The sequence below is a fragment of the Lycorma delicatula genome, chromosome 3 (assembly GCF_047948215.1).
Source record: "Lycorma delicatula isolate Av1 chromosome 3, ASM4794821v1, whole genome shotgun sequence".
NCBI classification, from domain to species: domain Eukaryota; kingdom Metazoa; phylum Arthropoda; class Insecta; order Hemiptera; family Fulgoridae; genus Lycorma; species Lycorma delicatula.
Window position 1 is genome coordinate 51,615,461 of NC_134457.1, and position 27,441 is coordinate 51,642,901.

A 27,441-nucleotide genomic window follows, 5' to 3' on the forward strand; every position below is an offset into this window, starting at 1 on the left:
ATAAATTATGTTTGAAGGTGGTTAAATGGTAAAATCCATTTTCTTTTAAAATAGATTTTTAAAAATAATGCAAGATATTTTGTTTTTAAATATTATAATCGTGATATGCAAGCTAGCTTTAAAAAATAATAAATAAAAAGAAACAATACGATAATAACAGTAACTTAATTTTTATTGACCATAAAATAGACCCGCATTTGCTTCTGTGGATGGGCGGACGGGGAAAGCTGTAGTATTTGTCATTTAGTTCAACAAAACGTTACTGTTTTTATTTTCATTTTTAAAATTAACTGAGCAACAAATAAACCATACATCACCGAACTCAATACTCGCGTAACGAAGAGGAGATACTATTGTCGTAAAGAAGGCGGTGTCTCCCACATAGAGAAAGTGGAAAAGCATCATATTTCCCACCCCATCTCGAGGGAAAGGGAAGTGGGTGACCTACTAGAGTGACCCGGAGTACAAACCCGGTGTACAGTCGTGTTTACTTCTATGCGAGTACCATCTGGTCAGTATCTGAGATGGAGTCCTCTAAGCTGTGCTACGCCGCGGTAATCCTGGCCTTACTGGGTCCGCCGCTCTCCACGACTGCTGCACCCGGCGTTTTTGGTCAGTACCTGTATTGTATTTAATAACCTTAATTAGTGTAAGAAAAAAAAAATAGAAATAATTTTTTATTGTAATCTAAAAGAATATATTGGGAAATTCTAATTTGTTTATTTATTGTTAGTAAAATTCGGCATAATTTAATTACTTAATATAACTGAAGTACATAGTTTATAAATTATAAAATTGTTTCCTACGTAGAAATATGTAAGTAAATTTGCTCGTTATTTTTTCTTAATCGATGAAGAAAAAACAATTTTTTCATAATAGATTTGTGTAAATTCGTTTTTTATTTAAAAAATAATTTATACCATGCTGTCGGTTATTTAACGTTTTTGCATTTATTCTATTCGAACAGCCTATAATATAAAATAATTGACATTAATAAATATTAAAAAAAAAAACATTTATTGTGTTTGTAAACTTTATTTTATTGTATACTATTCTTCTGTGTTGCCATTATTAGTTTATGCTACTAATTTATTATAAGTACTGACAAATGTAAATATACGTCACCATATATATATCTGTATCACTTTCCTGCTGAAACGAAGATAAAGCTCGATTTAATTCTTATCACTTACAAGATCGTTAGGGCTAAATAGATAGAATGATGTAACAGTTCCCAATTTGAGTTGTGCGTCACAGCTTGATGTATAAGATAAGTAAGATACAGATAGTAAGTAGTGTTGACTTTACGAGCAAGCACATTAATGATCATAATCCATGTCCATTGTTTTCCTGCACTCTTAAGCAGTTTGTGTGTAAATTTCAGCAGTCATAATGTCGAATAATTTTAATAGATTTCTTATGGTGATTCATGACCTGAAAAAATCACTTCAGATTATTCTAATTTTACATAATCGTTATTTGTTTAACACACACACACACACGCAAATAATTTGTGTTTGCGCGCGCGCGCGCAAACACACATACATACATATATATATACGATATATATATATATATATACGATATATATATATATATATATATGTATGTATGTATAAATATTAACTTAAATGTAATTTATTTAAGTTTATTTTCCTCTTGATTGGATAGAATTAAATACAATAACAAGACACATTTTAGTTAAAAATAGTATCTTTATTAATCGTTTGGGTTAACCAATCAACTATACAAACTTATAAATTAAATTCACTATGTTTCACTTAGAATTCTCTAATCTTCCTCAAAAATCAATGAAAATAAAACCAAAGTAAATCTATATATCTACGAGTATACGTTTATATATTTGCTTTTTATTTTCACTTATATTGACAAGTTTTCTTATTTCCCTACTCCATTGAATATTATGGAATGTTTTATAACAGAATGAGGTATATTAATATGTTGATTATTGTATTTGTACCAGTCTTTCTTAAAGCTGTAATGGCATGCAAACCGAATGAATTTCAAGGGGACTGCTTTATATGCATATTTACATCGTATATTCATTGGGTTCAGTGAAGTTGTCAGTGGAAGCTACTTCTTACTTTTCTTAGTGAGCCTAACACAGGATGATTGCCATTTCCGTAGTCGCTTGTGATTTACGTTGAGTTCGCCTACAACTTTATTGTAGTTATCACTATATCATTCTTCCTACTATAAAAAACTTTTATCGGCTCAAAAAGTGATGAATTCTTTGTCAACCCCATTTTAAAGATTGTAATTTCTTCCAAATTTTCGTAAATCTTTCATGGTCGTAATTTATTTCTTGATATAAGATTAACTGTATAAAACTCAAGAGAATTAATTTCAAAGAATGCATATTTTTGTTAAATGCAAACGAAAAAATAAAAGAGCAGTTTTATCATTATTAACTTATTACTTAGATAAAACTGAGATTTTAGCGATGTTTTTGAAGTTTAACTAAAGAGAAATTTTTATAAAACTTGTCTTTCATTTTCTACACGACTGGAAATTATTTGTGAAGATAAAATTTATATTTATTTTATTACAATAAATTTTCACTTAGTAACGTAATCGTTTTTTAATGATAATAATGTGAGGATAGTACGATTAAATACGTTCATTAAATTGAATACAAGGTCATGCCAGTGAAACCAACCAGTAAATGAAAGGCCTATCAATTAAAAAACTAACTTTTATAAATGTTTTATTAGCCTGCTGTCGGTAGGTCAGTTTCTCAAGCTGTCTTACCGCCTTTCTTTCAATACATATGCAACTATTAAAAAGCGAGAAATAGTTTTTATTATAGTTATTTACTTTTATTTATTCTATTTTGTCATTTACATAAATAAAAGCGGAATATAATTTTTTTTTATCTACCCGGTGGAAATTTCCAACTTTTCTTTAATATCGAAAACTGAATATTATCACTAAATGTACGTGTTTTTAGTTCAGATGGTATTATCTAGTTTGCCAGGATGGTCTACATTCCAAACCAAAAATTTTAAGAACTTTTTCTGTTCTATCTTTACTTTCCTATAAGAAAAAAAACTTGAAATCTCCTAAAAAGAAGAATTTATGCCTTTTTGATAACGTATTTTGTTAGGAGATTTTCAAGGAGTTACTCTTCCCATTTACTATAATTCCAATCTTAATATAGAAATTGGAAATTTCTGATACTTTAATTACGTGGGTGTTCGCTTACGTCTCAGAATTTGCTGGGCCAATCCAAATAATTCTTTTACTACTGGCTTTTGCTTACGTTTGAGCAATTCTAGGTAAAAATTTACCCACATAACTACATTACTGGGAGCAGTAATGAAATAAACTCAAAACGTCTAATATTTTACAGTGCCGTTTTTCATGTAATAAATGTTTTTTAAACAATTTTTAAAATATCGGAAATTAATAAATTATTTTTGTTTATAGTTTTCGTAGGAGAAATACTTAGGAGAATTGCTTAATTTTTCATTATGAATTCAACATAATATAAAATCAAACTGTTTTGTACCTTAATAGAAAACGTATATTTTAAGAAAACACTTTTCATGCATTATGCTAATGAATTTTTTTTTAGATTAATTTGAGAGAAATTTAAGTTGAAACTTTTAAGAATCTATAATTGGCTGAGTAATGTGTAAAAAATAAAGATTATATTGTATTTTACAGTCATTTTTTGAATAGTGGTGTTTTGTATCTCTTGACTATGTTGCATTCTGTTGCAATCGTAAACAAAAATTAGAAAACTTGTGAATTCCCTTTCGGTTTTTCGTTTATCAAAATTGAGGATTTCATCATTAGAGATTTTACTTGATAAATAATTTTATCGTCTCCCATTTTTTATTCGTAAACGAGTGTCATAATTGTTAGTGTCGAACGCTCTTTAAGTGCTTCATATATATATATATGTGTGTGTGTATATATATAAATACAGAGTGGCCTTAAAAGGTGAGGGCAAACTCTTGGAAGTGATTCTACTTAATATACTGAAGAAGAAATGTCCAGTGAACGTAGGTCCGAAAACGCATATTTTTCTGTCTGTCCGCCATTTTGTGTCTTAAGAAAAAATTATTTTTTAAGAACGGTTGGATAAAATAAAATGTACTTTATTTTAAACTAACGTTTTTTAGTAGGAAAAAAATAACGCTACTCTTCGTTGACAAATTTCAAAATGGCGGACGATTCAATTTTTCAATCTTAAATATCTTAGGAATTATTAGATTTATCAATTTGTATTACGTATTATAAAAATTATAAAGAATTTTTTTTTACAAAACGACACCTTAGTCGTAAACATCCGACGACAAACAAAAGAGTTATTGCAAAACATTGGTCTAAACTGATATGGCGGCCATTTTGATTTTTATTATTGTGAAAATTTGATTTAGTTATCTAGTGAGTCACGATAATAAAAAAAACAATATGGCCGCCATATCGGTTTAGACCTACGTTTTCCAATAACTCTGTTGTTAATCATCGGGTTTTTACGACTAAGATGTCGTTTTGTTTATACTTATGTGAACTGATACTTATGTCAACTAATTTATACTTATGTGAACATAAATATTACCCATTTAGTACTGAATTAAAAAAAAAGAGCTCTATTAACAAAAATGAATTATTAAAGGTGAAAATTAAATTAAAATGGATTCGTGAATTATAATTGATTCCGAACTGTCTGTAAAATTAGTCTTACTACATTAAAAATATTGTAACCGCTGTTTCTAAGGACACCGAGTATCACTGATTGTGACTTTTGAAAAGGTATTTCTACTATAGCCCCATGTTTTTTTTCTGTATCTGTATCTGTAATAACGTAATAAATCTGTGTAATGTATCTGTAATAACGTAATAAATATACAACGAAGTTAATATTTACAAAAAGAATCTACCTGACAGTAATCAGTTATGGTAAAAGTCAACGATACTACTCTTCTCAAGAACTACACCGGCCAATATTTACTGGGTGCTAGTTAAAACGGAAAATTTTATGGAAATTCGTTAACACACTTATCGTTTCTTTCAGTAAAGGATGGAAATTTACAGAAAAATTTCATAAAAACTGAAAAATATGTTGAGCCAAAACTTCATCACACACACTCCTAGAAGATCTCGGTTCGTTCGGTAAAAATGTTAATTATGTAGAGATACTATTAAATTATATATATATTTTTTTTGTATTATATAAAAGCTATGATGTAATTTTTAAAAGTTTAAAAATTCATTGTTTTCCCAAAAATACAAGCGGGATGTGGGCTTATGTAATTTTATTTCATAAAAGTATTTTACATATTTTGTATAAAAAAGAAGTTTTTAATTTAAAAATTGGTCAACTAATTACGCAACACACACACACACACACCCACACCCACATACAGACAGACAGACAGACAGACAGAGAGGGAGAGAGAGAGAGTTTGAGTATGTGTGTGAGGGGGAATGTGCGCGCGCGCGCACACATCTCTCACACGCAAACAAAGTACATCAGATACAGGCATAAGAATATTCCAGTTATTATTAATTATTAAATAGTCAAATAATATTAGGGTATATTTAACTTAAAAAATTCAAGCTATTGTTGAATAGGAAAAACTTGGAGTAACTTAATTTTCATACAAAATTTTATTTAGCCTGGTTTTTTATATGGGTTGAAAACAAGTTAATGTTGTAGTAGTCCTTACATGAGTTTTTACTTAGTTCGTTAAATTATTTTAGCGAACGATTTTTCTAAAAACTAACTTGTTTACTTATAATAATTGATAAAAAAGTATTTCTTAAAATATGCTTACCGGTTCGATAGATAGTTTTAATCTTTGACAAAAAACATTTAAATTTATTATTTGAAATATTATTCAGAATAATGTCTGTACCAAAAATATTATAGAATTTTAGCTATCTATTTCAATAAAAAAATCTATAAATTTTTCAACATGAAGCGGTTTACATTTCATTAATTTACCAGCAAAATAATAATGTATTTATAAATTAAATAGAATATTATAGCATTAAACATTTTAGTATAATGATTATTCAAGCTATCTGATTTACTGGAGACTATTAGAGAGTTCAAGGCCACAATTCGTTCACTGACCTTTACAAGAGTATTATTAAAAAAGTAGTATAATAAATAAGTTAAACGTCCTTTTTAGCAGATGGTATTCTTCTTAGAAATGGTTCAAAAATTTAATTTTAAGTTTACACGTATCATATATGTATTTCCGTTTAAATATTTCCTTTCAATAACTTCGTTGTACTAAAAGCCAATAATTTTTGGTGATTTCTAAACAAGATGCAAGTTTGAAATTAATTGAATAAGCTAATTATTCTATTAGTTAAAATAATAACAATTTTTTTTTTGTGATATCAAGTTTAATTACTAGTCTAGGCCTCGGCATTTCGTGCGGAGCCCGTGCGTGCGGTATGAATCCGTTCACGCTTAGCATCTTTACATATGCTACCGATTTCCACCGCACTAATAACCATAGCTGTAGATGTCCGTTCTTTCATAGCAAAACAGAAAAGCATAATTATATTTACTCGGAAAATAAATTCAATTAAAGTTATATAAAAATAATTTTCAAAAAAAAGTAATATTGTAAAAAAAAGAAATATATAATTCGTTTTATTAAATGTATTATTAATATAATATGATAAAAATTATTTATTTGATTATTATTGTTATATTATACAACATTCATTATTATTACTATTATTATTATTCTTTAATAATACAATTTATTACTTTTTATTTTAGTTAACATTTTGACTAAAATTTTATGGTTGTTCTGACTCGACATGTATTATTACTAAATTTAGCTCTACAAGAGCTCAGCTCTACAAGAGAATTTATAATTTTTCAGTCAATTGATTGATTACATTTGAAGAATGATTAGTTGATAAATTTCTTCACTAAAACAAAAAATAAAACTAAAATATGTTGTTTGATTTGCAAAAAATTTATTTAAAAATGACAGCTGTCTAGGTACACAGTATTCTCTTCAGATGTTACGTACATAATAGAAAAAAAGCTTAAAGAGTACGATAAAGAAAAAGATAAATACATAAACTAAACGAAATTAAATACGTAGATATAAAGAACAAGTACACATATATCAGAAATATAAAAATTTAACAATAAATAATACTGGTCAATACTAGTCATAAATAATACTGGTCAGAAAAAGGAGCGGTACTTAGAAAAATATACAAAGCCTATCTGACACTTATAAGTTTAATAACGTGGATACCGGTGTTCTTTGGTGGTTGGGTTTCAATTAACCACACATCTCAGGAATAGTCGAACTGAGAATGTACAAGACTACATTTCATTTACACTCATACATATCATCCTCATTCATCCTGTGAAGAATTATCTAAACGGTAGTTACCGGAGGTTAAACAGGAAAAAGAAAGGAAGTTTAATAACGTAAACTATTCGATTCTAATCGATCGTTTGAAAGTAAATTAGAATTTTTAAGTTTATTAATTTCCGATGACTGTCAGGTTCAGTTTCAAATCTCTGTTCTCAACATGAAGTATTTTGAAATTACCATTAAAAAAAATATTTTCGTAAAAAAAAACCATTCCTGATGATGTAAATCTTTTTCTCTGGAAAGAGAAGTAAATGTTTTATTGTAATTACCATTTTCATATATTTTATCATATAATTTTAAAAAAGGATTTATTATTATTTTTTTAAATTATAAATTCTGAAAAAATTTAATCTATCTGAATAAATGGTCAAAGATAATTGATCTTTTAGTTTTTGGTGTAATCTCAATAAATAGGAGGTAGATTTTAATGCATTTCACTATGATATCAGTTATTATTTCCGAAGCTCCAATATTCTAAAACCTCTTAAATCTGATGTTGATTTTTTTCTAATCGTATTACACCGATTGAGAACCAATAGAAAGTTATTTTCCCTTTCAACATTAAATTTTACAGATTTATTTCACTGTTGAAGCTGACTTCTTTGAATCTAAATATTGCATCTAACATAAAATGCATATCTGAGAAATTATATTCACAAAAATCGAGGAAATCGTCATAATAGTTATAATCAAAATTATGGAAACTTGGAAGTAATTGGCCTAAACAATACTTCGAGAATAAAGAAAAAAATAATCTACACTGAACTAAAAAAATAAGTTTATTTTGTTCGCCAAATGGTTAATAAATTGTATATATTTTATTAAAATGACAGAAATTTCTTACGAGGACCTAAAAATTGAGTGGATAACAGAATACTATGAAATTAACAAAATATGATTAATAAAAACTTTTTTATTAATCGTCTTATACCATTGAAACATGCAGCTGTTTTAACCGAAGCGTCTACCGAACTGATAATCAAATCGATAGATCATTCGATTGTTCTTTAATACAACGAACGGGTTACATGCTTACCAACCCACATACTGCGATGAGCGCTGCCGGTTTTCTCAACAACTCTAAGATAGGTGGGTAAATGACTGCCCGACTCGCTTAGTAGTAGTACTTTAAGCGATTAAAGACTTTATTGTTGAATTTTAATATCAGACACAGCGAAAACATCCTTAAATGTTTTTATTATTTCTTTATAGTATATTTTTTATCTTCTAACATTTTTCATTACTTGTATTATTTATATTAATTTAACTAAATTTTTTTAATTAAGTTAAAAAAATGTAAATCGTTGATGAATAGAAAAAATGATAAATTTATTATTATTATAACAGAAGTATTTTTTCATTATATTGTCGCACATTTTAATATTTTTTCCCGAATTTCAACACACATACTTCCCATCAGACTGAATTTGTTTTCCTATCGCGTTAAACGTAATTAAAAACAATAGTTATGTCACTGACATTAAAGAACGTCTCGATAAATGCTTCCATCAAAACAGCTGTGTATTTATGGCCTAAGATTGCATTTCGATTAATTTGATTTTAATTTTTATATAAGTATTTTTATTGCATACTTCCAAATAAGAAACATGAAATAAAATTGACAGAAATCTAGAAAATCGAGTTTTAAAGGTATGAACGGAGGAAAATATTGGTACAACTTTTTTTAACCTCATTTTATTATGCTTTTTTTCTTCTAGTTACAGAAGAATGCTCATAAAAATTTTCGGATCTAATAAAAGTTAGATAGAATGAATCATATGTTAGCAGTTGTATTAAAAAATAAAAAAAATAAAAAAATTATATGTGAAAGATATCGTATGTCGAGTATGAAATTAATGAACGACAGAGTAAGCTACATAAAGGATATTAACATTATAACAAAATAAAATAAAGTAAACAAATATAGTAGCCGAGTAATAATTGTGATTTTATTGTAAAGTTAAAATAGCTCATTTTTACTTTATATTTTGACATTAATTATTATTAATACCAAAGAAAGGTAATAAACAAAATAAATATTCAGATTTATTGTATCCGCAACAGTTTTTGCTAGTGTTTACTTAATGAAGTAAATAGATATATGTATATATATAAACCAGCACATAAAACCTAAGTATATTTAAAACACCAGATCATCAATTTTATCCGTTAATTTCAATATTCCGCCTTACCGGATATCATATCAGAACAGGTGCTATGAAGATGGTTGCTAAATTTTGTTTGATTTTATGTTATTTATTTATTTTTTTTTTTAACCTGCGGGTCTACTATTAGGTATTGCTTCAGTGGATGAGATGAATGATTTGTAGCGTGTGTAAAAATGCCATGCCTGACCGGAATTCGAACCCGAGATTTTTAGATGAAAGGCCGAGACGCTACCACTCGCGTCACGGAGACTGGCTTGATGTTATGTTAGATTAATTTATCGGTCGTATTTTGGGATTATATAGTCTTTTATAATAATAACAGGATAAAAATTATCAAATTAAAGTTTAATGAAAATGGGTAAAATAGTTTTGAAAAATTCTATTTTAATTTTAGTGTATGTAACACTTAATAAGTATTTTTCAATAAATATTTGGTAATTATTTTCGAGTTCAAAAAATATGAAAAAAACATAATATTCCAGATACAATTAAAAATAAAATAAAATACATTAACATTTTATTAAAAATTTTAAGGAAATCGTTGTTGGAAAATTTAGTTTTGAAATTTTGCAAATCGTAGAAGCGACTGTTAAAATCTTAAAAAAGAAATCTATTTTCAGGTTTTTAGGCATAAACTCAAAGTGTGATTTATTATCTTAAAATCTAGCGCTTGATAAATTGAAAAATGGTAAATAAAAAAAGAAAAAAAGTAGTTTCTATTGATGTGGAACCATCTTTAGCGTAGTTTACCATTCATTCTACGAAATGTTGTTAAGTGTCTCTGTTAGCGTTAAAAAAAGTTTTTGTATTTTTTCTAAATGAATTGTTATACTAAATCTCAACATTATATCGATTTAAACTACTTTAATAAATGACATCTGTCATAACAAAAACGAAATGAATAACTTTAATAATTAAAAAAAAAATTTTTTTCTCAGAAATACAATCGAAATTGTACGAACCATTGCTGAGAAATTTATTTTGAAATTTTTCACATTAGTGGTCGTAAAAAAATAGCAGCTTTAAAAACAATGTAGGTTTCTTTTATGAATAAAAATGATATTAAATTTATTTTGTCGAAATACCTACTGGTAGAAGGACCTTTTCGGAAAATCGAGAATCTTGTCTATCAAGGTTTCAATAAATAAAATCTACTCAATTTTTAACATTAACAGCCTTATTATGTGTTATGCTGCAACAATAACATGTTATTTACTACAATTTTTACTGTAAGATTTGCTGACTACTACTTACAAATAATTTGCTGATTCAAATAAATTATGTGTTCAGCTGTACGAAGTGAATAAAATTGTTAAATTTTTCTCAACTACAAAAAAAGTCATGTATTTTAATAAATTTATAGTCTATTGTTTCAAACATAATACTCTGTAATCTCGCGTAATCACAGAGACTCCTATGTTTAATAATGCGACCCAAATATATCCCGAAATTTCCGTAAAATTGAACGGCATAACAAAATCCTGTGAAATTAAACAATTTTTTTATTAATTTTTTGTTTTTTGTTGGATAAAAAAAATTGTTTTTAATTTTCACATTCTTTTACTGCTTAAATAAGAAACAAAAAATCACACTACCTAAATCTCAAAATTTAAGTATCTACGAGTAAATTACATCTATGAATTTTTAAATTAACTATTCATACTATACATAAGACATTTATACAAAAGTATATGAAGTTATTACTCCATAAACAGCGAAAAAAATGAGCCAATTAATTTAGAACTACCTAATTCAAAAAAAATTCTTCTGCTTCTTCTTCAAAATAAGCTACTGAATTCAACAATGTGTATAAGAATAAATATTGATTTCAACCCTTGTTTATTTTTATAATCTTATATTTTAACTAAGAATATATATCTTTATTTAAAAATTTCAACATCTTAAATTCGCGTAGAACCTAAATTTAATCTCTGTTAAGCTGTTTTCAAAAAATATTATTCCGCTGTTTGGTATTTAATAAATAAACAATAAACTTATAAAATGTTTTACTAGTTTAAATTTTCCTTAGAAGAGAATATTTTTAGAAATATTGATAACATTTTGTATAAAGGGATTTTATGGTTAATTGCACAACAGGAATAAGTTCTGGAAATTCTAAATTTGATAAGGAATTGAGGTTCATAGAAAACATTTTTGAGAAACTTAATTGTTTGACCTTAATTAATATAAATATTAATCTTTAGAGAGGATCAGACCGAATGGTTTATAATTCTGTTGAATATCTCTGCAACAAAGTTCGGACGATGAGAGTAAACCTCAACTTGTTCTCTTGTAGTGTTTTTTTATTTCTGGCGGGAAATAAAAGTTGTTACGGCATATACTAAAAGCCGATGATTCTCAAACTTTTTTTTAGCTCCCCAAAAAGTAAAAAAAATTAATAATGAATATTTCGCGACCTCCAACCGCTACTCAATGAAACCTTGTTAAAACTATTCAACCACATTGATAGCGACGGGTATAAACATGCATGTATGAAGTGTACATCCATGAGCAATTTACAGATTCCAACTTGGTGTTACGTGCTCCTTGTGATTTGGTCTGTTTGCATATTACTTTCGCTGAGAGAGCGTCATGTTCGAACACAAACAAAATCAGTTGGCAGAGTATATCCCGAAAGACAAAAATTATTTCTCGAAGTGATGGTACTGAATCAGTTTAGTGAAAACGTTGTTGTAGCTGCTAAGTTACCGGTTGAAATTCACGACCAGCTTATCGAATTGTTTGGCGATAAAACGTTACAACTACAATTAATTAATATCTGAAGATTTAGATACGTTTTGGCTTGTTCGTAGATGTAATTATGGAAATTTAGACATAGAAGCATTGAAAATATTAATCCCTTTCGCCAAATCTTACCTTTGTTAAAAGGGTTTATCGTCTACGATTGCTCTAAAAACTAAATACAGGAATCGTCGATAAAAGACGATTCCTGTAAACTTACGTGTACTTATTACACGTAAGTTTCTCCATACGTGCAATAAGTACACGTATGGAGAAACTTTTAAACGAAAAACAAACGCAGCCATTTTATTAATTTATTTTCTTTACACGCGTACTTATAAATTTAAATGAAATGATTAGAATAAATGATTTTTTTCTCATAAAATGATCTCATTATTGTTTACGTTTAAAGTTGTAGGTTAATTTCGCGACCCCCCTCCCCCCTCACGTTGAAAAACGCTGTATTAAAGCTCGTATTAAAAGCAACATCAATGATTAATTATTATATGCTTCTTCTATCCTGGGATAAAATAACCCAATCCTCAGAAGGATTGTCGAATGGGCACCCATTGGGTCTGTTTATTTACGACTTTTCCTTTTGATGAACTATCCTTTCACCGCTTAATTCTATTCTTTGTCATGGGTTTTTCCAATTTCTATTTTTTCAATGTTTGCTGAAGTTCCCGCTGGGACGTAGTCACTCGGTGGGTTATAAAAAACCTAATTAGATGCGGACTTTATCGGATTAACCCGACTCCTCAAAGAAAACATCATATTAATACGAATAATGGAAATTACATAAACGATATTACGTGATGGTTTTAAAATATTAGGAGCTAATGGTGATTTAAATGATTTTATTGCGGTTAACAAATTACTATTTATTTAGCTGTTAATGATTACTTTTTCATAAGGAATAAAATTTATATTTACATAATTCCAACTTTGTAACGGTTACATTTTTCTGTTTAATCTTCAAAATTAAATTGTAAGTTCAAAAATAAGTCTTCAAAAGTCTTCAAGTCTTCAAGTCTTCAAAATTAATTTTGTAAGTTTATTCTCTTTTTATTAGAAATAATTCATTATAGGTAATTTTAATGAAAATTAAATTTCTCAAGATGCAGGTAATTCATACAGGTTGTAAAATGTTGTTCATTTATAATTTAGTGTGGCATATAATCATCTTTACGAGTATAATAACGTAATTTTATGGGTTCATAATAATTAAACATATTACAGGTTTAAACCGTAGAATTAAACACTTTTTTTTCATATAAGAATGAAAAGTATATATATAAAATTATACTACGTAAATGATTTAATGAATAAATAATATTGCATGTTTTAACAGAATTGTAGTTTTTATAGTAGAGTTGAATGTTAGGATATTTATTAGTAATCAAATCATGTTTCTTGTACCGCTACATGACTGCCAGGTTCAACGACATTTTAGTATAGCAAGTAGAACACGATTCTACCCAGTCTTAATAAAAACATGTTGTTTTTGTAAGTATGTACTTATCTATGTTCTTCAACTTCTAAGAATATTGTTAACCGTCTTCGTCACTGAACTGGAATGATTTTTTTTAACAATTCTGTTTTTTTTATTTAACTATCTTTTTGATTTTCATTTATTAAATTTGGAAAATAGAATAAAATCTACCTTGCATTTTCATTTGAACCGTTCTTTATATTTATAATATGAATTTTAAAAAAATACACGATTGAATTAATGTTTTAGTAAAAAAATAATAACTGTAAATAAAATAAAAACGATATTTGCAACGTTATTCCATGTTGGTCGGTGGTACGCTAAATTTAGGAATATTTTATGACTTATTAAAGTAATAACTGTTTAATCACGAGCGAAACTAGATTGAATATCATCTCCGCCGATCTCCGTCGCGGAATGGTAGCGTCACGGCTTTTCATCCGGAGGTCACGGGTTCGAATTACGCTCAAGCATGTGCATTTTTCATACGCTAAAAAATTTCAATTTCACATTCCCATACATAAGCTTCCAGCTTATGTGGTGAATTAGTCGTAATAAAAGATAAAACAATTTACCCTCTTTCAAAAATAAGTTGTAAAACATTTAATGAAATATGTAAAGGAAATTGAAAAAAAGACCTAGTGTATAAAAAAAACTCTTTATCATTATCTATTTATATTAAGAAACAAACGTAACGATAATAAAATCTATCTAGGTATTATAATAATAGTGAGATTTATTTTTAAACATTTTGATAGTGAAAAATTTCGGTTTTCAGGTTTCAACGGAAATATCCATTTTGACCATCACTGAATCCATTTTAACTAGTTTCAGCATGACGTCTGTACGTATATATCTCGCATAACTCAAAAACGATTAGCCTAGAATGTTGAAATTTTGAATTTAGGACTGTTGTAACATCTAGTTGTGCATCTCCCCCCCATTTTAGCAATCGACTGGACCAAAAGCGTCCAAAAAATTTGGAATTTGGACTTTTTCTTAACTGCAGTAATAAGCTCTCACTGACAGCTTTTCAACGATATAAGTGGTACTTATTTTCATTGGTTCCAGAGTTATATCCAAATGAAATTTTAATGAATGAAATATTTAGTCTTGCAAGAAGAAGGTACATCGGTTTCGAATTCGACTTTATCTCCTTTCTTTAAATTTTCTTTTTTTTAATTTAAATGTATTGATTTATCAATAATTATTAACCTCTGATTGTAAAAAAAGTTTTACAATAAATAATATTCAATAATAACAATAAAAAAATAAAAATAAATGAACAAATGTCAGAAGTTATTAATGAAATAAAATTATATGTACTTTTCTTTTTAGTTTAAAAAAATGTGTATATGTAACTTAATAGGCGTACAAGGAAGTCATGTGGTGTCCAAATCAGATTTTTTAATCTATAATCCTGGAAAAGAAGTCATCAGTAACAACCTCAAACACATCTAAAATCGTTAGCGTATTGGCTGTGAAAAGTGTATCTAGAAACGGATTTTGGTTTTTATTTATTTACTATAAATAGTTTTACTGTTCAATTCAGTTAAATGGATGGTTTTTTTTTTAAAAAGTTTTTTTCTTGACTTATCTTTACATATTTTTTTCTTGCTATGTTGTCACGTAGGCTGGTTATGTATTAGATAGAGGCCTCAGTCTGTAACAAGATACACATCTTAAATCCATGTTTTTTATATTATTTTTTTTTGTGTTTATATATATATATATGTATATATATATATAAAACGGGAATAGTGTGTGGGATATAAAATACTAATTATGTATTCAGGAAGTCACCAGTTTAATTCTCTAGCCAAATATCTAAAGCTATTACATTGTTTGGAATCTGTTATGTCTAGACAAATAAACTGGCCTGAGCTAACGTTCATGACTGTATCCGATTCACTGTTGAATGCGACACTATCCGTTTTTGTATTCATAACACAGAAACATCCAGTCATTAAAAATATTAAAATAATTAATCAGTGTTTTATTCCCAGCTAGCAGTTAAAAGTATTGGAAATATAAAATTAAATATCTTATATGGACATGTCCTTTTCCTTGATATTTATAATTATGATTATCTATATAATTTATCTATTAGATAACTAATATTTTTCATAAAGTAATATAGTTTAGGCTAAGATGTTATTACACTGAAAAATTAAAAAAATAAGTTTTTTATAATTAAAGGCGGATTAGACAAAGAAACCCTTCAGAGTTTACTTCTTATTTAATTTTAGAGTTTATATTAAATCTGATTATTGGATTATTATACTAATAAAAAAATGGTTCTGAGATCAGTTACCAATACTATATCTTCTTCATTACCTGGTCTTTTGCCATATGATTCTTAAGATTTCAGAAATAGTTAATCAGAGCATGTTAGAACAATATTAAAATAATATGTAACAAGGAGTATCATGATGAATTTTTATATTGTTCCAACCAAACTGTTTATTTAATCGATTTGTCGATAAATTATGAAATATTATTTATTTTTTTAGATGTATTTTCCTGGGGATTGGATCAGCTCAGCGATGGGAAGATAAATCCAACTGCTGCTACAGGTGCCAAGAGCGATGAAGGAACTCACTCTGGTCGCCGTTGTGTCTGCGATGGTTCCTGGTGCAGATGTTGTGTAGATCTCAGTCTGGCAGGGTACATCGATATTGGAGGTCCAGGTAGGTGCGGTATTTTAATATTTATTTATAATGCAAAGTGAAGGCTTACTTTTGGAGGGTGTGACTACATATAATCCCGGTTTTTCTCTCTCACTTTTTAGGTCGTATCAATTCAAAATTATTATTGCTCATGTCAAATCTATCATTAATTACATACATAATGTACATTTTAAGTGTGCCACCATAGGATCTCTGAAAATGCAATAGCTACAAAAAACTTTAAATGACAAATTTTGCTTATTTTCGTCTAATTACTTTTCAATCGGCATTTTTCAATTCATTTTCATTTTTTCAATAAGGCACCTTACTTTATTTTTGTAAATAGCACCCCTACATTTTGTAATAGCCACATTTCGATATAAAATTTTATTTTAAGACTTTTATATTCTTGGATATTTTTCACTAAATGCAACCATTTAATAGCTACAGACCTTCATAGGTTAAAAATAATATACCAGCTAACATAATTTTATCTATTACTTTATTGGGATTGTTTATTTGTAGTATATCATTATTTTAGATAAATTTTATAAAATATTTTATACCGCTTTAAATCTATGACCAAAATACCTATACCTTGTTATACTAGTAGTTTTGGTTCAAATTGATATACATAGATCCAACTGCAGATCACTTCTGGGAAACCATACAAAATTAAAAAAATGATATCTTTCCTATTACAAAATTATATAAAAAATTATGTTAACTGCCTTACATTTTTAAGAATCTGTAACTTATGAGTGGCTGGATTTAGAAAAAAAATCCAACAATGCAAAGGTCTTTTGTAGCTTTCTATTTGTACTACTTTCTTTTGAAAAGTGGTTACTGATAAAGGTATAAGTTGCTATTAAAAAAATTTGGTCTTTTTGTTGAAAAAATGGGAGTGAAATGAAAATGCTAATAACTTAATTTTAATGCTTAGAGGGAAAATAGTGAAATTCCTTACTTAGAGTTTTTTGTTGTTAAAATGAATATTCTGTGTATGCAATTTTAATGTCATGATAAAAATTTGAAGTTAATGGACAAGGATTTTAGTTAACTTTCTTATCTTTAAATGTATTTTCTTTTTTCATTATTCCTTAAGTTAACTATAGTGTTAACTTCCAAAATATGTACAATAATTAAAACAATAGAAAATTAACCTACTTTTCAGGTTGTAACTTTACTTTTATTTATTGTATATTTTACATTAGTATAGTCTTTCATTTTTATAAAATGTTTTTTTTCTTAAGAAGTCATCAGTGACACAGCAGAAGTTTCTTTTTCTAATAGAATTGTGGCTGTTAGCACATCATGAAAAAAAAATTACTGTACTCCATGTTTATACATAGGCTTAATAAAACAATTCTCACATTACTTTCTTGTTTTAACATAGTCTACAAATAACATATGTAATATTTTTTTTTTCTAAAGTGTTCTAATAATTTATGAAAATATTATAAAATTTTCTATTTCAGGTTGTGTTGACATGAGATATATATCACAAGAAGAAGGTGTGAAATTAAATATGACATATGGAGATACTCTTCTTCATGGAGCTCAAGTAAAAGGTATTCAGAAAATAACTTATAAGTCAATCAATATTATTTTTAATGAAAATAATTTGAAAGCTTAATGCTTTGGAAAAAAAAAATATGAGTAACCATAAAATTATAACATTGATTTCATTCTATTCAACCATAAAAATTTTCAGTATTAAATTTTTAAATGATTATGAATGTTCAACATTACCCTGTTTCATCTATTTTATGTATATATATTTATATATATATGATATATATTTATTATATTATATACATATATATATTTTTGTATATATATATAAATATATTTTTTTTGCTATACAAAATTGTATAGCAATTAATTTTTTTCCATACTTCAAATAACAATTAGTTGATTTTAATTAAATTTATTTTTACTTTTTCTTTCCTTTGCAAGTAAATTAAGTATATAAAATAATGTTTTTTCTTAACAGAAATATATTAATTGTTGTTTTATAGTCTACAATTCATTTTTACTTACAACTGTGAGGTGTAAACCATCCGAGATGAAGAGTTATTAGTTGGAGATGTTTTCTCTATAATAATGATGTTCACTGTAAAGCCAGTCTTTGAGGTAAGTTCAACCACTAAGGTGTCACTAACAGGGCTTAATAATCCTCCGTATTTTAGTAGGATTGGTATGCAACATACATTCAACTCAGTGAAAGAAAAAACTATGGGAAACGACTTCAATCCTCACTATTCCTAGTTAGTCCATAGGATGATTGTTTTTTTTTTCATTTTTAATGTGTTATTGACTGGTTCGTTCATAAATCATTAAGAAAAAAATGATGGTCATATACAACGAATTGCACCCAGTATTCCTGACTGCGATGATCTAGAGGAATTGATTCATTGAACATGATTTTTTTTCTATTGGAATTATTCCTTACTTCATAGCCTTTAATTTGCCGGATGCTATTTTTTAGTTTTTCAAAGTGTTCTGGAACCAGGCTGATGCAGTAAACTGCATGCCTTATAACTTGATGGTTGTAAAGGGTCCTTAGGATAAAAATCATAGCATCAGGTTTGCTTGATATACGAGGTGCTACCCAAAAGTTCGGCGAATTTTACCATAAAAATAAAATAGCTTACCATAACTTATAATTTCCACTGTCTCCTTCAAAGTAATTCCCTTGGGCATTGATACAGTGAGCCCAGCGTTTTTCCCATGATTCCATGCATCCCTGAAAGTCTGCAGGTGTAAGTGTTAAAAACACTTTCTGCGTTTCTTTCTGAATCTCCTCAATTGTGTTAAACGAGGGCTTTTCAATTGAAATTTTATTTTTGGAAAGAGAAAAAAGTCGCACAGGGCAAGATCAGACGAATAGGATGGGTGGGGAATCACTACTGTCTTTTTGGAAGCCAAGAAATTCCGAATGGCTAGCGATGTGTGCGCGGGCGCGTTTTCATGGTGCAGAACCCAGCTGTTGTTACCCCACACAACTGAACGTTTGCGCCTAATGCTTTCATGTAACCGCTTCAAAACTTCACAATAGAACATTCCATTGACAAAGACCAAGAGTTATAAATTTCTTATGGATAATGCCTTTGATGTCGTAAAAAAAAATCATCTTGGACTTCACGTTGCTGCGAACTTGGCGTGCGTTTTTTGGCCGCGGTGAACTTGGCGACTTCCACTGCGACGACTGCTGCTTAGTTCAGGGTCATACCCGTACACCCATGTCTCATTACCGGTTATGATGTTGGAGATGAAGTTAGAGTCATCTCTTGCTGAATTTTTCAATTCACTACAGACAGCTACGCGCTTTTGTTTCTGGTCGCTGATTGTTTGTCTACGATCTGCAACAATAGCCTCTCGCACTTTCGCGATGTTTTCCGGTGTTGCGCTTGTTGATGGTCTTCCTGAACGCTCATCGTCATCGACTGTCGTTCGTACATCTTTTAATCGTTTGTACCGCAAAAAGTTTTACTTTTACTCATAGTATTGTCACCAAATGCTTCCACAAGCATGCGGTGGGTTTCTGCACTAGTTTTTTTAAGCATGAAGCAAAATTTGATGCAGGTTCTGTGCTCTTTAAAATCTGTCATTTAGAACTTCGCCGAAGCAGTGAAATACAACGTTACACAACCGCACGAAAGTCAAGAATGCAGTCTCTCACCGTTACAGCTGTTGAAACACTGATTCATAAAGAGTACTGTTAGCCACAACTAGCGGCAGCAGGTCGTACCAGCAATGGTCGCGCGCGAAATTCAAATTCCCCGAACTTTTGGGTAGCACCTCCTACTTAAAAATGATTATTCCACTTTTGAGGGTGATTTGAGTTTCTCATCTGGTTACTAACAAGTTAAGGATTATGTATCTAACATAAATAAGAATTCGTCTACCAAATTTTTTGTCAGAAATAGAAAAAAGTGGTATTTTTAACAAAATTAAATTTTTTAATAATTTGTAATCAGTGCTAAATCAATTTACCAATACATACAGTTGAAAAAATACATGAAAAATGTCATGTATTTTTTCATGACACTGAATAAATATGCATTTATTGAGTGTCATATTTAATTACCCGTACTGTAGAAAGTTTATAATATTAAATAAGATTAGATTTAGGCTATCCAAGCTTGTATTGAATGTTTTGTTATGTGGAAATACTACACTATTATGATGTTGATTACTAATCAAAGAATGCATTCTGTACAAATTTCATAATTAATTACTAAAAAAAACTATAAAATATTTCAGGTTGATATTATTTTGTGTTCCTCTGAATGATTAACACCTAACAAGACTATATGTATTGATGATATATGAGTAATGTATGATGAAGCTGCAGTTTGAGCTAAACAGGGTGATAAGTTCTGTTGTGGATACATGGTACCATTTGTACCAACAAGACATTTATTTCTATATTTTAAAAAGTGTACTTTTTGTTTATTTTATATATATATTTATATAAATATATATAATAATAAATAATATTATATATATTATAATATATTATTGATATATAATATATATTAATATATAATATTATTATATTATATAATATTATATATATAATCAATAAATCTGGACTCAGTATGAGTTACTAATATGTTTCAGCTGGAGATACAGCACCAATATGCATGGACTTACTCTCTGACTTGGCTCAGGTTTGTGCATCAATGAAGAATTTGCGAAGTGAAGGCGATGGACTTCGTGGTTGTGCTTCATTAGAACCTACGCTACTTGGAGATATTCAAGAAGAATACCATTTAGGATGTTTTACCATGGGTCCTGATGGAATGATTCCAGATGCAGAGAATATGTAAGGGCATTTAAATTTTTTTCCAATTATATTTTATTTCATTTTTGTTCTGTTATTATTTTGTCTTATTTTTCTTAGCAATTAAGCTGAAGTTAAAATGAATGCCCTGTAATGTGGTAAGAAGATTAATTACCGAGTACTTACCATGAATTTTTAATCTTGATGAGATTTCCAATTTGTATTTTATTTCTCATCTCTTGACAACTAAAAAATTAATTTGGTTAATTAACTTGGAATTTGCTTTTATTTAACATTGAGTGATATTTTTATTAGTTTTGTACTAGTTTAGAACTTGAGAGTATTAAAATATCTTGAGTGATATCATAATTTAGTTTTCTAGTGATTTTTTACTTTTTGTTTGGGTCAAAACTCACAATTACAACTACACTTTTCATCAACATATGAAATTGTAAAAATCATTATTAATTTTTTTATTTAAATTTTACAAACAAATCTTAATAGAAGTGTAACTTCAGATACCTCTGTTTACTATTTATTTATCATATGTTACAGCTTGACTTTCTAATATTTATCTTACCAGTATGTATGCAGTATAAGAATTATTTGGTAAATCTGTTCATTCATCCCTGTTGACTTCATTGTCACCATTTTTTCTCCTTAATACTTGCCCATCTTTTAATATCTCTTAATTACTTGTTCTATATTATCATGGACAAATCCTATCAAAATTTCTATTTCTTAGTAGTGTACACGTAATGTTCAAACGAGTTAATTTTAACTATACTTCCATCAAACATATTTAACTCTCAGAAAATATAAATATAGCTTAGTTCAACTCCTGTTTATAAAAAAAATGTTAATAAAATCACTCATAAATTGTATGTTTACATTTTGCTAATTCCCCTACCAAGAAATAAAAACTTCAGATGTCTTGATTTAAATTCTTATTCAAAGTAAATAGCTTGTACTATTTATTAAAGCATTTTCTCTTTTCTGATTTAAAATATATATATATATATATAAAACAAAAAGTTATAATCAACAGGTTAACATATTACAACAAAATTTCTTTATGGTATCTGAAAACTCTTAAACAGCTAGGAAACACTTTTATGTAAGAATGGAAAACTGAGTTAAAAAAAAAAACATCATAATTAACAACTGAAAAATAAAACATACTTAGTATTTAAATTAGTATACATATTTTGTAACAAACTTAAAAAATCAGAGTTCTCTTTATTATTATGTGGAAAGAATAAATAATTGTATTCATGAAACTAAGCAGTTAACACAAATTCTGATATTGATGTTACAATTAAAAGTTAAGATAATCAAAACCATAAAATATCTTGAAATAAATTAATATGAATAGATGATAAATTATGAAAAACATATATGGATCTAACAGTTACAGTAGGTAGAGAATAACTAAAATTTTTTATTTTGTGCAAAGAATATCACTTTCTTCAAAAATTTGTCATCTTTTCTTCCCATAACCTCCTTATATTAGTGTTACATGTAACTGCAGTAACAACCACTGTTTGATGAGGACTTTTATTCATAAATATTAATGAAATAAAAATATTAGTGTTACCTAAATTTTTTTTTCTCTCTCTTTCTCTCTTCATATATATGTTCTCTATATTTGGCCTGATGTATACTTAATGAGTTGATATAAATTATTTTTATAAAAAACTTTCACTTCAATGTAATTAATAAAAGTCATAAAATTTCATATTCATAAGCATTATTATAATACATATGAACATAATATATTTCTTTATTCAATAAGCAACAGTTCTGACTCTCTCTGGCCAACAAAATAAGCATTATTGAGACTTTCATTTCAGTTTGACAATGTTAATTATTGAGAATATACTCATAGGTGTATGAATACACGTAAAATGTATGTGTCAGTAATATGAAACCTAACATTAATGTATGGAAGTAATATGTAAAATATAACTAATTTAGAATGTTTTTACCACAAATAATCAAAAAAATAAATCTATATGATTTATTCAAAATTTATGAGTACTTTTATATGCTACACTACAAACTCATACATCTATGGATATATGTCACACAATCATTGGTATAATTCCAGGAAAGTTTAAGTAATACAAAAATAGGTGTTATTCAGAGTTGACTACTGCAGTAAAGCTACCTATCATGACTGTAACTAGTGTCTTCATGTTTAGTTTGTTTGTCATTTTCTTTGTTATGAGTAAGAAACATAAGTATGATTTAAAAACATAGCTTTCATTGGTTGGATTTGTTATTAAATATATATTAGTTTTTTATATATAGTCAAACCAACTTGTAGTCATTCCTTTGTATCTAGCTTAGTATTCACCTTTTTTTTAGCTTAGTATTACCTTTTAAGCAATAAAAATTTTAAGAATGCAAGGGTTTATTTACTTTTAGGATATGTAGTTGCTGCATAATTTCTATTCTCTTAACTGGTTAATTTATTTCAATTTTCTGAGATGTATCTTTTTGGCTTCAATTAATATTTGAATATACTTCTTGCATATTATTTTATGTTAACGGATTATGGAATAGCTCTGCTTCAGTATTCCTTTGATTGCTTAGTATGCAAAAGGGCACTCATTATAATTTTTCTATAAACAGTTCTTGAGCATTTTCTCTTAGCTATTTAACACCACCTAGAATTTTAACACCACGGAACACTTAACTTAGAGCAACTCTTTTATTATCAATATGAATAATTACTCGTAATAAATTGCTATTTAAATAAGAGTGCATTCTTATTTGACAAATAAGAATGAATTCTAAATAAGACTGCATTCAAATAAGAACTGCACTTTTCTATTTCACTGAAATGTGTGCCAATCTCTTAGCCTCCTACACACTTTACCTCCTACGTCATATAGAGCTGTTATTATGCATCTCATTTACAAAATTTTCTTGCAAATTTTGACTAGAATTTATGGTTCTGATATCAAAGAGCAACATCTTTGCTCTTATTTTAGTAACAACTGCTAAATGACATGTCAACAAATAAAATCATATTGATGAATTACTCACTTTTTGGAGAAATTAACTGCTGGAAGTATGATATTGTAATGGAAATATGATTCCACTGGAAAAAATATTTCAATGGAAGGCTGGTTGCTGTACAAAAAGAAGGTAGTACCCAAGTTTATTGCAGAAACAGAAGATAGTGTTGCTGGAATAATTTCCTAAATTTCATTACAAAAGTATGAGTGATTCTATAGAACTGTCTTTCTATAGTAAATATTCATCTGCAGCTGTATGAAATTTTGTCAGGATTAAAAAATTGTAAATTACAATTATTATTTACAGGCTTGCTTAAATAATTTTAGAAATATAAATGAAAAAAATAATGAAAAAATGGATATATTTATGCATTATGACTGTGATGCATCACAATCATGTAAATTATACATTCTTTTCTTTAGTCTGAGTAGCTTAATTTAGTTATAGATTAACTTTGCAGGTGTTACGAAGGTTTTATTTATACATATCTGTTCATTGAAAATGTATTACCTTTTAAGCAATATAAATTTTAAGAATACAGGGGTTTAATTACTTTTAGGATAGGTAGTTACTGCCTTATTTCTATTCTTTTAACTGGATTAATTTATTTCAATTTTCTGAGATGTATCTTTTTGGCTTCAATTAATATTTGAATATACTTCTTGCATATTATTTTATGTTAATGGATTATGGAATAGCTCTGCTTCAGTGATGATAGTGTTCGGAAAAAAAAAATTCTTTATCAAAATATTAAAGATCAGTCATATTACACTTTGGTTATAAAACATACAGAAGCTTTTATTGAAGTTTTTTTCCATAAAGATGTGAAATAATATAGTGCACAATATTGAAATGCATTAGTTTTATATTGTAGTAAAATGATAAAAAAATCCTTTTTGAACAGCTCAGTCATACTATATGTATGTATTAGCACTTATATTATTTTAAGTGCTAAAAAAATAGATTTAAGTGTGTCAGATTTAATGAAAATTTTAATGCAGATGTGATGGACCTTCTCTTTCATAAAACAGTTTTCCAAAGCAATAGGAAATAATATTTCCTGTCATGAAAAATGAATCCTTGCTTTCTATCAAATATTTCATTTAATGAAACATTTAAAAAAGAAATTTTATCATCAAAGGCCTTTATTTTTTATCTGATAAAAATATATAGCACATAGACAACCATGCATAATGAATGCTTACAGTTTATTGAATGTTCTATCTTTTTTTTTAATCTGATGAAACAAATAGAGTAGATAGTAAGAGATAAAATCTCAAAGCAAGCTTTCTTGGTACCTGAGCTACTTACATCGGTAACATTCTATTAAAAGTACAGAAGAAATGGAAACATTTTTTTAATGAAATTTAATATTACTAATTAAAATTTCATTTTACTGTTACTAAGAATGTAAATATTTACTGAAAGAAATTAAAATATTACTTTTACCTCCTGATTTGTAAAATTTATAGAATTAAGTGTCTCTGTCTTTCAACCGGAAGATAATGGGCTGGGATTATAATTATAGTTTATCAAGATATAATTTACTACATACCAAAAATATTTTTTTTTTATCTCAATTATAAATCAAGTAACAGCAGATAATCTTCTTCACTGTTATAAAGTGGAAAAACATATCATCAAACTGTACCCAAAGTTGTCTAAATTTTGAAAGGATAATGATGTATGTTTATGATTTCTTTCTCTGTGGCTGTTATTATGGAGCTTTTATGTTTTTCATTGTATTTCTGCTTGAAACTCCATATAATTTTGTGGCCCAATCTAGAGTTTTTTATAGTTGGAGGCACTTAATTTTTATTTTACAGACATTGGATTCATTGGGTGAGTGTATTCCATATAATGGTTTATTTTTGTCCTGGAAGGCTTTTTTTATTATAAAAGCATATAATATTGGAATTATTATAATCTAGCGTTTTTATTTTAAAAGGAATCTTTTCTTTATTGCTTCAGAATTATATCTTTTTGTCTAGGTCATCTTTGCTTTTGTTTTATTTATTTTATGTATGAGTGAGTAATGACTTCGGCGCCCATTTACATGTGTAAGGTAGCTTTGCTTTGAGTTTTCTTTTGATCTTATTAATACTCAGTTAAAAATATTCTATGTTTTTGTAAATATATTTTACAGAACTACTACAGAAAAACCTGAAGAAGAGGAAGAAGAAGAAACTTCAGTATCTCATACGACAGCAAAACCAGAAGTAAATGAAGCTGCTCTAATTGCTGCAGTTAATGAATCGGCTGAAGAAGGTATAGCATGGTTTAGTAGTCTCTTGGGAATCAGTTTTGGTGGCAATCAAGGTAATTCAACATCGTCAGCAGCTGCATCATCACCATCGTCATCATCAGAGCCTTCTAACCCTTCATCTCCTTCAATATCTGAAACAATACAATCATCTTCAAGTGTAATAGTACCTGATCAGCAATCAAATTCTTCACCTCAAAGACAACAAAAATATTCTGAGATTCCGTAGTTAATAATTATTACAATAATGTTTGGACAATAACTAAGATTATTATTATTATTATTATTTGTGAAGAGAGTAAAGCAAGAGTTTAATTTCATTTTTTATAAAAATGAATTAAGTTTTTGACTAGCTTAAAAAGTAAAAAAATTACATTGTTGATATTTTATTTATTTATTTATTTATGTAAGTGTAATTTAAAAATTAAAATACAGTTATGAAGTAATTTGTTATATTTATGATGGAGAAAAATATTATATTGGCAAACACATTCAAAAGTTAATGGTTTTAATTGCAAAAACATACAATGATAAAATATTCATCAGTCATGATAATTTTTTCCTAAATTTATTAATCATTTATGTGAAAAATAATCAACAATTTCTTTAAATATATGATGATTCATTGAGTAATTATCTAGTTATTATTTATTTTAGTTAAACTATTTACAAGTAAAAAACACAGAAGTTCAAGTACAATATCTATTAAATGTTAAGACTATTTTTGTAAAAAAATTAATTAAATTTTAAGTTGCCTGTGTTTATTATTATTAATTATCATTATATTTATGGCAACTTGAATAAATTAAAAAAAATCTTACTTATAAAATTTATAAAAATTACAATACATAGAATAATTTATAAACAATTAATAGAAACTCATAAAATTAACAA

At 27.6% G+C, this 27,441-nt stretch overlaps 1 protein-coding gene across 1 annotated transcript; it reads left to right on the forward strand.

The window, feature by feature from the left end:
* Nucleotides 1–480: 480 nt before the first annotated feature.
* On the forward strand, nucleotides 481–26,874 carry LOC142320886 (uncharacterized). The gene is made up of 5 exons (XM_075358870.1): nucleotides 481–612; nucleotides 16,310–16,486; nucleotides 17,944–18,036; nucleotides 21,095–21,299; nucleotides 26,431–26,874. Exons 1-5 carry the CDS (start codon nucleotides 525–527, stop codon nucleotides 26,774–26,776), a joined length of 909 nt encoding a protein of 302 aa, XP_075214985.1. The 5' UTR covers nucleotides 481–524; the 3' UTR covers nucleotides 26,777–26,874.
* Nucleotides 26,875–27,441: the final 567 nt, after the last annotated feature.

What these genes read in the sequence shown, in the direction of transcription:
- LOC142320886 (XM_075358870.1), top strand. Translation starts at nt 525, where the DNA reads ATGGAGTCCTCTAAGCTGTGCTACGCCGCGGTAATCCTGGCCTTACTG. An exon ending in TGCTGCACCCGGCGTTTTTG is followed by an intron (nt 613 to 16,309) that starts GTCAGTACCTGT and finishes TTATTTTTTTAG; the next exon opens with ATGTATTTTCCTGGGGATTG. An exon ending in TCATGGAGCTCAAGTAAAAG is followed by an intron (nt 18,037 to 21,094) that starts GTATTCAGAAAA and finishes AATATGTTTCAG; the next exon opens with CTGGAGATACAGCACCAATA.